General features: G+C 55.8%; 3 protein-coding genes across 3 annotated transcripts in view; 2 read left to right on the top strand and 1 right to left on the bottom strand.

Annotated features, from left to right (window-relative positions):
- Window positions 1-2,590: 2,590 nt before the first annotated feature.
- VOLCADRAFT_83711 (uncharacterized protein) lies at window positions 2,591-4,603 on the bottom strand (the record flags this gene model as incomplete). The annotated part of the gene is made up of 4 exons (XM_002956594.1): window positions 4,387-4,603; window positions 4,052-4,152; window positions 3,496-3,561; window positions 2,591-3,062 (listed from the first exon to the last, which is right to left on the bottom strand). Exons 1-4 carry the CDS (start codon window positions 4,537-4,539, stop codon window positions 2,591-2,593), a joined length of 792 nt encoding a protein of 263 aa, XP_002956640.1. The 5' UTR covers window positions 4,540-4,603.
- A 166-nt stretch (window positions 4,604-4,769) lies between these two features.
- VOLCADRAFT_107330 (uncharacterized protein) lies at window positions 4,770-7,428 on the top strand (the record flags this gene model as incomplete). The annotated part of the gene is made up of 7 exons (XM_002956637.1): window positions 4,770-5,260; window positions 5,687-5,853; window positions 6,239-6,337; window positions 6,522-6,601; window positions 6,694-6,860; window positions 7,037-7,143; window positions 7,360-7,428. The coding sequence occupies exons 1-7, from the start codon at window positions 5,080-5,082 to the stop codon at window positions 7,426-7,428; spliced, it is 870 nt and encodes a 289-aa protein (XP_002956683.1). The 5' UTR covers window positions 4,770-5,079.
- A 4,525-nt stretch (window positions 7,429-11,953) lies between these two features.
- VOLCADRAFT_119476 (uncharacterized protein) overlaps window positions 11,954-13,672 on the top strand; it is a gene marked incomplete at both ends in the record, with an annotated part of 2,983 nt that continues 1,264 nt past the window's right edge. The window contains 3 exons of the mRNA XM_002956636.1: window positions 11,954-12,048; window positions 12,443-12,822; window positions 12,892-12,980. Coding sequence (XP_002956682.1) covers window positions 11,954-12,048; window positions 12,443-12,822; window positions 12,892-12,980 — 564 coding nt within the window. The remainder of the gene's footprint in view (window positions 12,049-12,442; window positions 12,823-12,891; window positions 12,981-13,672) is intronic.

Raw genomic sequence — 13,672 nt, 5'->3', positions numbered from 1 at the left:
GCTGCTTTCCCAAAACACCACACCCTCTTGCTCTAATTTCATCGGCTACATGTCGCGCCGTGGAATGCAAGAATGCACCTGTTACGTCGCACCAGTGCGGCTTCGGACAAAGCAGCCTCGCCTCCTATCTCCGCACACCAGGTGTACACGTAGCTTAAGGTTTTCCTAACGGCCGACCGCGCGCAAGCAGGCACAGGTGCCCCGTAACCAAGACTCACGCTCATCCTTGACAGCAGTGGCCAGGAAGGCCGTCACGCCGTCCGCTAAAGTTTCCACGCCGCTGGCCGCCGCCGGCGCCTCCGCCAGGGCCCCCAAAGCAGCCGCCAGTGCTGAGCGCTCCGCAGCCACCTTAATTTTTCCCTCGGCGCTGCCGTCCAAGATCTGTAGGGTTCCCAGGACACGGTCAGACGGGTAATCGAGAGCTAACGTATACACCGGCGGGTGTTCAACGTCCCAAGGCCCACCCCATCCTGAGCGGCCGCCCAGGCTCCTCCCATCCATCCGACCCCTCTTCCGTGACCTGATCTGACTCCTCGATCTTTCCCGTCCATTCTGCTCGAGCAAGTTTCATCCTCATCCCCCATCAACAGTTGCCCACTCCCTCGTAAACAGCATTAATGATGATGGACCCACCTTACGAATGCCCGACACCAGCTCCGACAGCACGGCTACGTCACCGCACCGTCCCGCCAAGTCCCGTACCGCCTCCAACGCCGCCACCCGCACGCTCTCTTTGAGCCGCATCTGCTGCACCAGCAACGGTACCAGCTCCGCAGCTGCGCGACTCATGTCCAAGGCCCCCGGTGCCGCCTCCGCCAAGCCCACCACCGCGCCCATGGCCACATCCGGCACTCGCCGGAGCGCTTTGGACACGGCCGGCAGCACCTTACCCGTCAGATCCGCCTCAGTTAAATGCGCCAGCAGCGGCCGGTACGCCGCCTGAATTTCAGGCCCTGCCCGCTCCCGTGCGCCCGCCAACACCTTGTCCACGTAAAGGGCCAGCAGCTGCTCGTAAAGTTCAGCTGGCGGTGCAGCTGAATCATCCAGCAATGCCCGCACCGCACCGCTACCGTTTGCGGCCGCCTTGGCTGCCGCCACAAACTCTGCCTCCAAGGCCGGCTTGCGCCGGATCAGACTCCTGATCAGGTGACCGGCGGGGCTCCACCTGGCAGCGGGCAGGGAGGCCGAGATCTGGTCCAGAAGGCCGACCTGCACCCCAACCAGCTTAGAAACAGCCTTCTTTGCCGCCTCGGAATCAAGCTGTAGCAGCACCTCCGTGGTCCAGTGCAGCAGCACCTGCGCCTCAGCGCGGCTTGGCGGAGGCTTGGCGGAAGCAGCCTTGACGACCACCGCCGCCAGAGCGCGGACAAACGCATCGGAGCGGCGGCTGGCATTAGCCACGAAGGCGCGCACCAGGCGCTGTGAGGAAAGGTCGCTATAGAGGGAGAGGGTGGAGCCGACCAGTGACGCAAGCGCAGCCGCGTTGGCATCCAGGAAGTCTAGCGAGGATGACGGGAGAGAGCAGGAATCCGAGGAGTTAGAAGTGGGTTACGGGGAAAGCTTCACTTCCCAAGTACCCAGGGTGGCATAACTTTACCCCACCATGTGGGCTGCAGCCGGGTTACGAGTGTTTTGAGAGTGGCAACGCTGCAGGTGTATCCGAAGAAGCCAGTACGCAGCTGCCTTATACACTTTATTTGGAGTAAAAAACCAGTGGCGTCGGGACGCAGAGCCGACATTTCCAGGGACTCCACATTCGGGCATAACACACCGTCAGTCGGCCACCGATGCAGGGAAAGAGGGGTATCGTCTGGCTGCCGTTAGTTTAAGTACAGTTCTACAAGAGGATGATGGGGTTTCAGTCCCCTTGCGTAATTTACACGGCGGCTCGATTGATCGGCTCACGACAGAAGCCAGGTAAACGGAAATAGACACCACAAAAGAAAGAAAAAGTGATCTTGGCACAAAAATATCCTAGTTTGCCATTCTGGCTGTTTATACGCGCCGCCCAGACAATTGCCATGCTTTACCGCAATTGCCACACCTTTATCGATGATCTCTCCAGCCAGCTTGTCTGCCCATAGTTCCTGGCGCTTTTTGTAACTGGGCAGGGCAAGACGCCTCTCGGCGTCCGCCAGTACCCCGGCCATTACTACTCAGCTGTTTCAAATACACCAACAGACAAGTAAAGTACCGGTTATAGTTTATGCCCGGACAGACTACACAATGTGAGTCAAAGCGCTAAGATAACTCTCAGGTCTGGGTGTTGACACCCTTCATTCCGCCGTACGACATGCCTGCTCTTACCCAAGCACGGCCTAAGTATCCCTCCGCAGCGCGCCATAAAGTCACCTGCCTTACTCAAACTGACAGACAACACAGCGCCATTATTATTCGTCATTGAGATTGCGTGATGAATGTTATGCCATGCGCATGTTGCGCGGGTATAATCGCGACCTGTTCCAGAATCCGTAGATTCAGACGAGCGCACCAGGTAAACTCAAACTGCATCGCATCGCTACATCTTCCCCTCCATTTCCACTTCGAGGCCTTCAAGCAACCCAGAAGCACTCTACCAGCACGGAGCACACTACCGCCGCGTGCAAACATAAACAAAATGTGAGTACACCTGCTTTGGATATGCCTCCAGCACCTCCCGCGCACTGCCCTCAACCACCACCGGGCCCTCCCGCCAGCCCTGCTGACCCACTTCGTAAAACGATACATCCCAGTCCAGCCCCGGCAGTAAAAGGTAGCGCAGCCGGGTCCGCGGCGGCGCATACGTGATACCAATGTACGAAGACCCCGCGGGCAGCACCCGCTGGCATTCCTGCAGCATGGCCCCTGCGTCGGCCTCGTCACTGTCACCGCAGAGCAGTGCATCCAGCGTGCCCTTATCCAGAATGCCGCCGCCAAAGGACGCGTCTGCGTATTGCGGCATGCTACGACAGTCAGCGACCTCGTACGATAGCCCCTGTAAGCCGGCGTGCAGCTCTGAAAGCTGCTGAATGCACACAGGCGCGTAGTCCACGTTCAGAATGCGCTGGTAGCCATCGTGATGCCTGAGGGGTTCCGAGCAGCAGACGGTTGGACGAGTGGATCGTGCGTCGAGGCCCCGGAACCACGAGAGGCCGGTTCTTCTACCAGGCCCTTGGAGCTTACAAGCAACGCCAGACAACGCATGCATGGGATCAACGTCATACATGGCAAGGAGCCCAAGAGCGTTGCGGGCCCCGCATTGGACGGAAGAGGCGGACGGAAGAGGCTAGCCGCTGAATCGGATCTGACAGAAGAAAGCCGAGCAGGGACAAGGCCCGGACAAGAGCGGCAAGTTGCGGTACGCAGAGGGGCTTCGCGCAGTCATGTGCATGGAGAGGCAGGGATGGGCTCTGATGGGCCCCAGACCATCAGCCCATCAGGGGCTCTTCCTGAGGCCTTTCATGCCGGGGCCCTTACTCCGTTGATATACTGCGGGTACGACCCTAGTGCACCCACATTTGGAATTGGATCCTCGAGCTGCCCACTCCCACGTGAAGCACTGGGCGGGATTTATCGAGGTGCCTGGGGACCCGGAGACGGGGAGGGGGGAAGACGAACCACGAACGAGCGAAGCTGAATCCGCGGGAAGGGGGGGATGTGGGTCGCGGAAGGGGAGCAGGCAAGGATAAAAAATCGAGTCAGGCTACCTAATTTAAATGCAAATGGCAAGCCGGAAGCCGCTGAGGTGACAGGATGGTCGAGAGTCATCACAAGTGGGTCTCCCACTCAGGAAGCTGGCGGAAAACTGGCGGCAGGTGTAGCCGCCAGGAGACAGACAGGCAGGAGGAGATGGCCTCCCCATGAATGTACTTGATCTCCCCATGACTATGTTTGAGGGTTACTGCTTTGTTGCGGTAATTAACTGTAATGGGGCCCCTGCAGGGCCCCTGTGCAAAGTGCAGCGGCTCAAAGTTGGGTCGGTAGCGAAGCTGGATTGCAAGCCGTGTAAGCTGCTTAAGGCGGGTTGTATGGGGACGTGTGATGTGAGGTAAGGGGTTGCACATTTACGCACCGACTTAGGATTGGTTCCAGGCTGCTGTAGTCTCTGTACCACTCAAACGGGGCACCCCCCTCACGTCGGTACCGTTCGTCCCAATAGGATGAAAGGGAGAACTGCAACAGCGCGGTTGAGTGGCCGGTGGGGTTGCCTTGGCGAAGTTCGAATGGACAGGTAGGATGCGGATGGCAACATGGGCCGCCAAGGCCGCTGTACGGTGTCAAGCTACTTAAGGGGTAGGGCTAAGGTGGTAGCCCGGGGAAAGCGCAAAACCAAACGGAAAGTCAGCATCACCATTCATCATATGTTTTAGGAGTCAAAGCCAGGAATCTTAGTGATAACGCACGCACCGCGTCCTCGCTTGTGTACAGCGCAGGGTTGCTGTACGGATCAGCGGCGGTGATTTTGACCTTGCCCCTGCATCGCGGCCAAGTCCTTCGGAGCTCCGCGATGTGCTTACGGGTTGTGGTGAAGCGACTCGTATTGCATTGCATGACCAACATTCCAGTTATGTAGCTTACAGCGCAAGCGCCGTAGTATAGGGTTATAGTAGTAGTTATAAAGCATTGCCTAATCTGCGCGGTGCCACCTCAGGTTTGGCAACGGAAATACACCCTTGTGCTTGGCACAGGAAGAATCCACATCCTTGTACAGCGGCTTCGGAGCTTGAGGTGCCTCAACTTTCCGGCCTCTCCATGTTCCGAAGCTGAATTAGATATACTGATGGCAGTGACTGATTTTTAGCAATGGCATGCGAGTCCTCGTGGCCAGGATTCAGCCGTTTAGAGTCTGTTCAGGAAATCCTTGATCGCAATAAGCTTCTCATCAGCGAAATTAACCAAAATCACGAGTTGCGGACGCCGGAATCACTGCTCCGAAACGTTACCCTCATACGCGAGTTGAACGGAAACATGGCCACTGTCGTCGAGGCCTACAGACAGCTAGCTCTCCTAATAGACGCCCCTAGCTCCGGAAGCGCGCTTCCTTCTGGCCAAGCATAGCAGTTTTCTGGAGGTCTACGTAGCAGCGTCACAAATTTCGCCATGCTTGCACGAATTTTCAGTCAGTCCACAGCTTGGCCACTCGGCCGCGGCTTTGCCTCAAAGGCGGCAGCATCGGCTCCAGGCCTTATCGAAATTCGAGAGTACACTCTTAAGCCGGAGGGCGTATCCCAATTCATGAAGGTTGCCACGGAGTACGCAGATGTGCGACGAGAGCTGTTGCGTGAGTGTTCGTGTGAACGGGAAGAGGCGGCTTGGCGCACTTTGCGGAATTTCGACCCAGGGGTCCCCCAAGGGGAGTTGCCATAGCATCCCGCTCCTAGGGTTGGCGCCCTCTTTGGCCTCCTACGACTGCGGTTGGCGACTGCAGCTTGGGGAAACAGCATAGCTTTGACAGCCAAGCTTTGACTGGCCAACACATGGCGTTGGCCTCACAGTCCCCACCATAAAAAAGTCCACACCCAGCGGTGCAGATGCTCATCCATCCCTGGCTCAGGCTCCCTTCATCGCTTCACCTCCTAACACTTCGCTCACCGCTACCTCCCCCGTACCGCTCCCCCTCCCTACCCACTTCCCCTTCCTCCGCCTCCATGCAACATCCCCTTCTGGTTGCTTATCCTAATTCCACCGCACGCAACTTTCCTTGCAGCCTTCCTGGGCCTCTTCACGTGCGATGTCGGGTCGTGTCTGCACCGCGTGACGCACCTGTATGCCTACTCGAGCTTCGAGCAGCGTGATGAGGTCCGCGCCCATGCGGCCCAAGATGCACGATGGAAGAAGTTTATTGAGCTGTCCCGGCCGCATGTGCAGTATCAGGTGGGTGGATGAATAATAGCAGGATTGGCGGTCGTGCGACTCATTAATATTGCGAGTTAGCACACCGCATTATGTAGGTTTGGATGTATTCCACCCGACAGTGTCGCGCGTGAGGAAGTTCAACTGGGACCAGGCGGGCTCATTATGGCTGTGGTAAGGTTGGAAAGCGGCAGCGGTCTCCCACAGCGCGGGCAATTTTCAGCGGCGGGCCCGACGCGCGCGTCAATATTGTGGGGTACGCCGCAGCGGTCGCCAACACGGGGCCGCCAACGCGGGGCCGCGTCCTTGTGCTCTGTGCTGTGCTGTATGTGTATCTATGATCCGAGCTGCAAGGTGGAAGTGTCTGTGATGTCATAATATGAGCATGTATTGTGTTTATGTGCAGGAGAATAGGGTCATGCTGGAGGCACGGCCCATCTACGAGGCGCTGGAGCTGCCGCCAACGGCCCTCTTCAGCTCACCGCCCACGGCGGGTCCGGCAAAGGTACGGCACTAAGGGCACATGAGCGCACGCCTTCTGGCGTAAATGCCATCACGCTGCTGCCTTTCTTCTTGGGCTTCACAACACCACCGTTTGCATCCTGCTTCCGCCATAATCATCATCATCATCATCATCATCATCACCATCATCATCATCATCATCATCATCATCATGTTGTGCGCCGCAGGTCGTGTATGAAATGCGGTCCTACCAGCTGCACCCCGGCTACGGATCTGTACCAAAACTGGTGGAGGCGTTCAGTGCAGGGTACGTAGACCGCGACTCACTTGATTTGATGATGCTCTCACGAACCCGAATTGGGTCTCACTCCTGAAGAAGTGACGCTTCTCTTCGGACAGAGAAGCGTTCATGCTGGTGGGTTGGGTGGATGGGCACTACGTCCAGCCTAGGAACTGGAGCACCAAGAAGCCATGCTGGAAAGCGACTCGGTTGGCGCTAGAGGAGGCGAGGGTCATATTGTGTTGCCGCTTCCATGCCATGCGTCTCCGCCTGAGCGAGGCGCAAGGTATAGACGAAACAATTATAAAAGCGGAGAGGAGCACAGGCCGAGGACCCACCCGGCTGGTGGTGGTTTGTGAAGGCGACGTTGTGTGGACTGGGGCCAGGAGCGGTCCTCCTGACGCTTGATTCTGCATTTGGTGCACATCCTTTGAGCGCCGGATGTTGTCATCTGCCCACCAGCTGCCATCCGCCGCCGCTGTGGTACGGATGCACCGTCGGCCCTGTACAGGCTGCCCGCGAAGGTGGCGGCTGACCCCGAGGGCCGCCTGGTCTTCTTTGGGTACACGGTGAGGGGGTCGTGAGCAGTGAGGGCATATAGTGCAAACTACTTGTTGCAAAAGCAGAACGCAGTACTCGCATTAGCCGAAGCCTAAGGGTCCCACTTTCCTAAGGCCCAAATGTGTAGTGTGCTCATGCCTGGCCGGTACCTGGGCGGGGTCCGTGCAGCTTTGGAACTTGTCCAACACTGCGTCCCGGCCAAACGTTTCCCTCCATCGTCACAGGATGTGGGTATGTTGAACAACGTGGTGGAGATTTGGAGGTACCCCTCGGCACAGGCATGCATCAAGTGAGACCCGGTACACTCATGGGTCGGTTGAGGGCAGTTGCTACCTGAGGAGTAGCGGGGCGCCCTAGGAGACATGTCCGCCCAGTTCTGGAATACAGTGACGTCGGTCTTGATAGCTTTGCAGGTCGGCAACTTTCAGCGCCGATGTTGCCAAAATAAATAAATGAATGCGCTGGTTTGGCCCTGGCCCTGGTCTACTCTACTTTCTGTGCATTCCAGGGCCCGACAGGCGGCGCGCACCGTGTCCAAGTGGCGCGAGACCATTTCGGCCATCACGCCTGGAGTGCAGCACTTCACATCCGCCTTCCTCAATCCGGCACCCTTCTCACCCTGGCAATGAAGGAGGAGCCGCTTGGGGAAGGCCGAGTGCCCGCTATATGAGGCCAGCCCGAAGGGGTTAGCCATATAGCTGCATACGAGCCACTTTGGCACTCGGCAGGTCGTTCTCCCGGACCGTACCTGTTGGAGCCTGCATGGCCGTGTGGTTACTCATTAAGAAGGGAAGATCGTACGTATAGTATTTCTAGCCTTGACGCCAGGAAGCCAGTGCGCGGGGCTCTGCAAGCCTGCTGGGTGCGTGAATGCCACAAATACCTTGGCAATGACGCCTAGAGTCATTCGTATGGCAAAAGGGGGAAGATATGACAGAGCCGTCTGTCAGTTTGCGAATGTAGAAGTAGACCCCGGTCGTCTGTCAGGTCATCCTCCTGTGCCGAGTCGACGCCTGGAAGCTGACTGGACGGTATGTCTAGAGTAGCTGGCGGCTAACCACGCGACGGATTGACGTTGATTACCCCCTGGCCTTGGCCTGCATGCAGTCTGTGGTGTTGGCATGCCTAAGGGGCTGCGGTGAGTGTATTAGCGTCCCGATCTGTACAGCAGGCCCCACCCACCCTGTAATGCCGTCTGGTTGCGAGCAAGGACAGCCAAGTTGGATCCCAGCCAACTTCCTGCTGGATTCGGTCAGCGGCACCGGTTAATACCACCTGCCACTGGATGGCGAGGCGGCGATGTGTCGTACTTTCGGAGCCAGCTGCCCGCTGACGGTTCGGTGCTGTACTTCCTGGCATCAGCAAGTTCGGGTACCGTACTGTTGAACTACGCACGCGCGGCACGGTTGCTGTATTTGCCGAGCGCGCAGGTGTCATACTCGCCGCCTGGGAAGAAGTCCTTTGGAGGCATTCGGGGCACTGAGAACGGCCCTCCCGGCGGCAGACGTGGTTGGCGGCAGTAGCTCGTCGGATAGCAACGGCGCCGATGGCGCGCTGGGGCCCCGCCCCAAAAGTATGCTGGTGAATGTTTGGGTAGCTGTCTTTGTGGTAGAGGAAAAAAGTAGTTTGGCCAATGCAGAATGGGTAGAGCACTTGAAAGCCAACTAGAGCCGCGGCTGTAGTGTCGTACAGTCATCCAAAGGACGGAAGTCATTGCGGCCTCCCAGGCAACGAGTACTCATACTCGGTATGGGCCGGATAAGCTTTTAACATCTTATTTTAGGCGCAGCCGAAAATGTGGTTTGAAGAGGGGCGTCAGAGCGGCGTCGTACGGTGCAGTTAGTTGGTTGTTGTTATGACTGCTATTTGATCGGTGGTGTTTAGTCTTGTCAATTATCTTCCGGGCGATCTCGGACTCGGCTGCTAGTTGATACGAGCTCTCTTTACCAGAACAGCTGCTAGCTGCCGCTGTTATTGTCCGTTGGTCAGCGGTGTGAATTTGACGACCTTTTTCTTTCCCGGTTTAACTTTTACCTAAGAGGTCAGCTACTCTCCACAGCTCATCATGCCACACCCTTCCTTTCGCCCCTGAACCTTTACAAACCCCACGCGACCGAGTCCCCCGCCATCCCCTCCTCCACATCCTAACATGCGAACACGCACCTCGATCTCTTCGTGAACTGGAACCCACAAACGCCCCCGTCAAGGTGGACAGGCAAGCCCCCATGTTGTAGGGCCCCTTGAATCAGACTTATTGAAGGACACTACCCACGAATCATAACACCTTGGCAAACTTTCGTGCGCGAAACATTCCTTGATTGTGCTCGCGGGGATCTGAGGGCAACACCTCTCGCCCAGCCAAGGCTGAGACGAGGCATGGCATGGCATGAGAGATTAAATGATATATGACAGCGGCAACATGCAGGTCGGCAAGTGAAACGTATGGGAAAACGTCTCACCCTCATGCACGCACACAACAACAGCAAGCAAACAAGCAATAATGTGGCTGGCAACCAACAGCACCGACCTGGGGTTTCCTACGGCTTTACAAGCCATTTGCTGCCTTTTCTGTTTCTGCTGCTTCTGCTTCTGCTGCAGCTACTGCCAGCCGCCAGCCAATCACAGTTGCAACTGCTCAATGCTTTTAGCTATGGAAGTCGCAGTACATACACGAAGCCCACAAGCACACCTGCCAACCTCGCCACCCATACCCCATCCCAAGTCCTCCAACCCCCTTTTCTTGAGATTGCCGTCCGCCACGTCCGTGCGCGCATGGTAGCTAACTAGCCGAGGAAAATAACCCAATACGTCGTATTTGAATACTTACAAATAGTTTCCTCTGATGACATGGCAGCGGTCGTACGTGACTCCGGCCGCACAAGATGCGACCGGGGGATACGACGGTGATGAAGGAGTAGGGGATGAACCGATACACAGCGCCGTGCACGCCTTATAGCCGTCGATACAGGCGCCATGCGCTGCTGGGGCCTCGTATGCCTAGATGCTGATGCCTAGATACCGGCAGCGTATGACACGACGCACAAGTCCCGCGAGCGTATGTACTGGCCTGTTGGAAGTCCAAGACCACGCTCGGAGAAATATCTGCCGGGCAGCCTGGTCATTGCATTATCCAGCTGAGTCCCATGCCAAAGCTCTTGCATGCCCTGTCCTTGGTGTCTTACGGAATAGGCTCCGGGACCTTGCACGCCGCTATGCAGCCTTATGACGACAGCCCTGAGGTGCGGCCGAATGGTTCACATAGTGGTAAAGGTTCATTGCTACCTTCTGAGGATAAACTGGATCGTGCCGAATAGCCCCGCGAGCTGATGGGCAAAAGCCTCCGCCAGCCAGATGGGATGTTGGAACGTATGTGGGCTCACCGCAACTCAGTTATCCCCTTTGGGCGCTAGTCTGGGCTGATGTGCGATGTTTCCTGTTCTCCGTGGCTTTTAGGCGTTGTAGTATTGCCCTTGGGCCTTCGGCTCGTATGGGTAGTTTTACAGGTATGGGGCCACGCACCCCCAACCATGTAACACACACACACACACACACAGATGGGCTCCAAGGAGTTTGGTTACCTGGTACCCCTTCGCGTCTCATTTTCTTGGTTGTGTGGGAACCACGGCAGAACGGCTATCACAGTAGGGGTTGATTGCTGCTACAAATTCCCGTGCAGCCCCCGGGTCCTAATTCTTTGTTCGTTCTGGGCACGGTATGGAACGGGTGTGCGGGGTTCTGAGGACCCGTGGCTCTATTAGCTCGACCCGCTCGGCAATAGAAGGATAGATGGAAATAGCGACAGAAAGGTAAAGACGTAACCCAAATCGGTGTGCTTGCCTCCACCCGAGAAATACTTCAGGGGGGTCCTGGAAGTCAAGTTCTTTCCTGGTGAGCCAGGGTTAGCTTGCTCGCCACATGCTTATGACAGCCTAAGATTGGCAGTTTATTTATTTTCCTCCGATGCCTGTGCCTGATAATGGCATGCTGGTCTTCATGCGTGATAGTGACAACCCTGGGTGTGTGTTTTCACGTCTGCCGTACCTATGTCGCTACTGCACTGGCTACTTATGTAACCTTTTTTGCGTTGGAAGCTCTTGGTTCGTTAAGGCGGGACCGCTAATTGCTCGTACAAGCAGCGGATGTAACACACACACACACATATAGCGTGCAGCAAACAGAGTCGTCGTCGCCCGTCTGAGTGCATGTGTGCGGTTTTCGTTGCAATACGCGCGGGGGCATTCGTAACGAGGTGCATTCTCATTCTGGACTGGCTCCGGGATCACATCTAGTGGGGTTCTTCATGGCCCGCTAGTGGGTATACCTTCTTACCGTCTCCGGGGGATACGGTGAACGGCTAACTGCTAACGGCATGCAGTCGAAACCCATGCCGATACCTGCAGCAATAAGGCCAACTCTGCGTACCGTGTTGAGTGTCCAGGCACGGCCAGTCTCGGCTGCTATGTGATTGGACCTCTGCGATCGCTTTACGAACAGGCCGTATGGCATGAATGGTTTCGGGGTTTTAGCAATTGCACGGGTGAACGGGTTGGCTACCCGTTTAGCAACGGGCCTACCACAGAACCCCTCAGGATATACATCTTATATGCCTTTGCACCTGTGAAATCATAACGGGTGTGCTGAAAAAGGGGTGACATGCAAAGGCAAACTGTACGGCAACTGTTCGAGCGGAAGTTGCCCTTTCTCCTAACGATACACTTAAACGAAGTTACTGCTTACAATATCAGTAAAAAAATATTTTCTCTTGTCCCAATCACAGAACAACTCTAAAGTATTAACTGTTTAGTAACACTGTTCTAAATGACACTGGAAGCTGGCACCCTACGTGTGACACTCCAATACGCCAAGGACATCAAGGACTGCGACTGGTTTGGCCGTCAAGACCCGTACGCCAGGTGCGCAACGAGTAGCTTACAACAGCTAAGACACTTTGCTGCAGCCACGCCAAATTATTGTTGAATTTCAAGATGCACCTATAGCTAGATAAGATATATAACCTTATGGATGACCTTAAAAATTACGGAACCTTGTAATACTGGACGCGTGGAATACATGAGGCCATCTCAATGTTAACAATGCTGTATGTGATTGGATTCGGTAGGGGCGGTTGGGGCTAGTTGAGGTTTGGAAAGGATAAGCGACCTGGTAGGTGCCACTGGCAGAAGCGGATGTGTACAGCGCATCTTACATTGTTTTGGTTCACACGACCTTCTTTACGACCACATTGTCCGTGTAGGGGAATTTAAGCTGACGCTAGAAATGCTTGTTACGCTGCCGGATCGTGTGCAGGCTGCGCATCGGAAGCCAAGAGAGGCTTTCCCGGGTTTGCCGTGATGGCGGCCGCAACCCAGTTTGGGATGAGGCCTTTGAGTTCACCATCATCAACGAGAACACTTTAGAAATGATCCTCATGGACCAGGATACTCTCAAGCGCGACGACCTTATCGGTACATGTACCATTAGCCTCGCGCGAGTCCGCGAGCAAGGTCACGACATCGTGCAGGCGCCTGTGTCCAATGGAAAGAAGACTCAAAAGCAGCAAGGTTTTGTGCAAGTCAGCCTCTCCTTTGTTCCTAACTCCAGGCTACGGCCGTCCAGCCAACCAGCTGCCTACCATCCGGCAGCGCCCATGCCAGCCTACAGCTACACCACTGCGGCACCTCCGCCAGGTGCGTCGCACCAAGCGGCCACCTGCGGTTATGGCTATGCTGCGCCAGCGCCTCCTACGTGTGGACCAGGCCCCACAGGGTATTATTCTGCACCGTCCTTTCATTATAGCCCGTGTTTAGGGACCCATCAACCAGCAACGGTCGCTTCAGGTTGGCCAGTAGGTCCTGCACACGGTGCGGCACCGCCGCCAGCAGCACCGACATACTATCCTTTTCCTCCGATGCAAGTTCCAGCGTCCGCGCCACCGTATAGCGGGTCATACAGCGCAGCCCCGTATCGAGGGTGATGCTTGGTGTTGGCATAGATGTGCTGCATGTCCGTAAGTGCACTGTGTAAAGCGTCATAGCGCAGCTCTAGTGATGGGATAAAAGTGGTCATGTGCATCTGTGCATCCGGAACGTGAAGGCATGCAGGATTTTTTCGAGGCAGGGTTGTTGTCTAGGTTAACGTGATGAGGCCGTTTCTTGCAGAGCGAGGTTTATACATAGTACTGCAATGATACCATATGATAGCCTACGTATTGTTGCTGTTGGTTCCGTATACTACCATATACTAGCCGATTCATGCAATTGGCGCATGACGGTTATGGCCAAGATGCATCGGATGTGGGTGATACAGGTTGTTGACTGATAAAGCTCACCGATTGTGTGTGTGTGTGTGCATGCGGATTCTTTCATTGCTTGGACGTCGTCAATACGAATGCACCTTTCTCTGCAATTCGTGTGAAGAGGCGCGAACTATGGAGGCAGATAATAAGGGTGCACTTACGTAAGGTGTTTTTTATGCAAGTATATGCTAGGATTTTATCATGACTGGTCGGCATGCGGCAAGGTAGGGCCAGGGCTGCGG

Source organism: Volvox carteri (genome assembly GCF_000143455.1).
Source record: "Volvox carteri f. nagariensis unplaced genomic scaffold VOLCAscaffold_63, whole genome shotgun sequence".
NCBI classification, from domain to species: domain Eukaryota; kingdom Viridiplantae; phylum Chlorophyta; class Chlorophyceae; order Chlamydomonadales; family Volvocaceae; genus Volvox; species Volvox carteri.
Note: the sequence above shows the minus strand (reverse complement) of the source record. Positions and strands in the feature narration are given on the sequence as shown.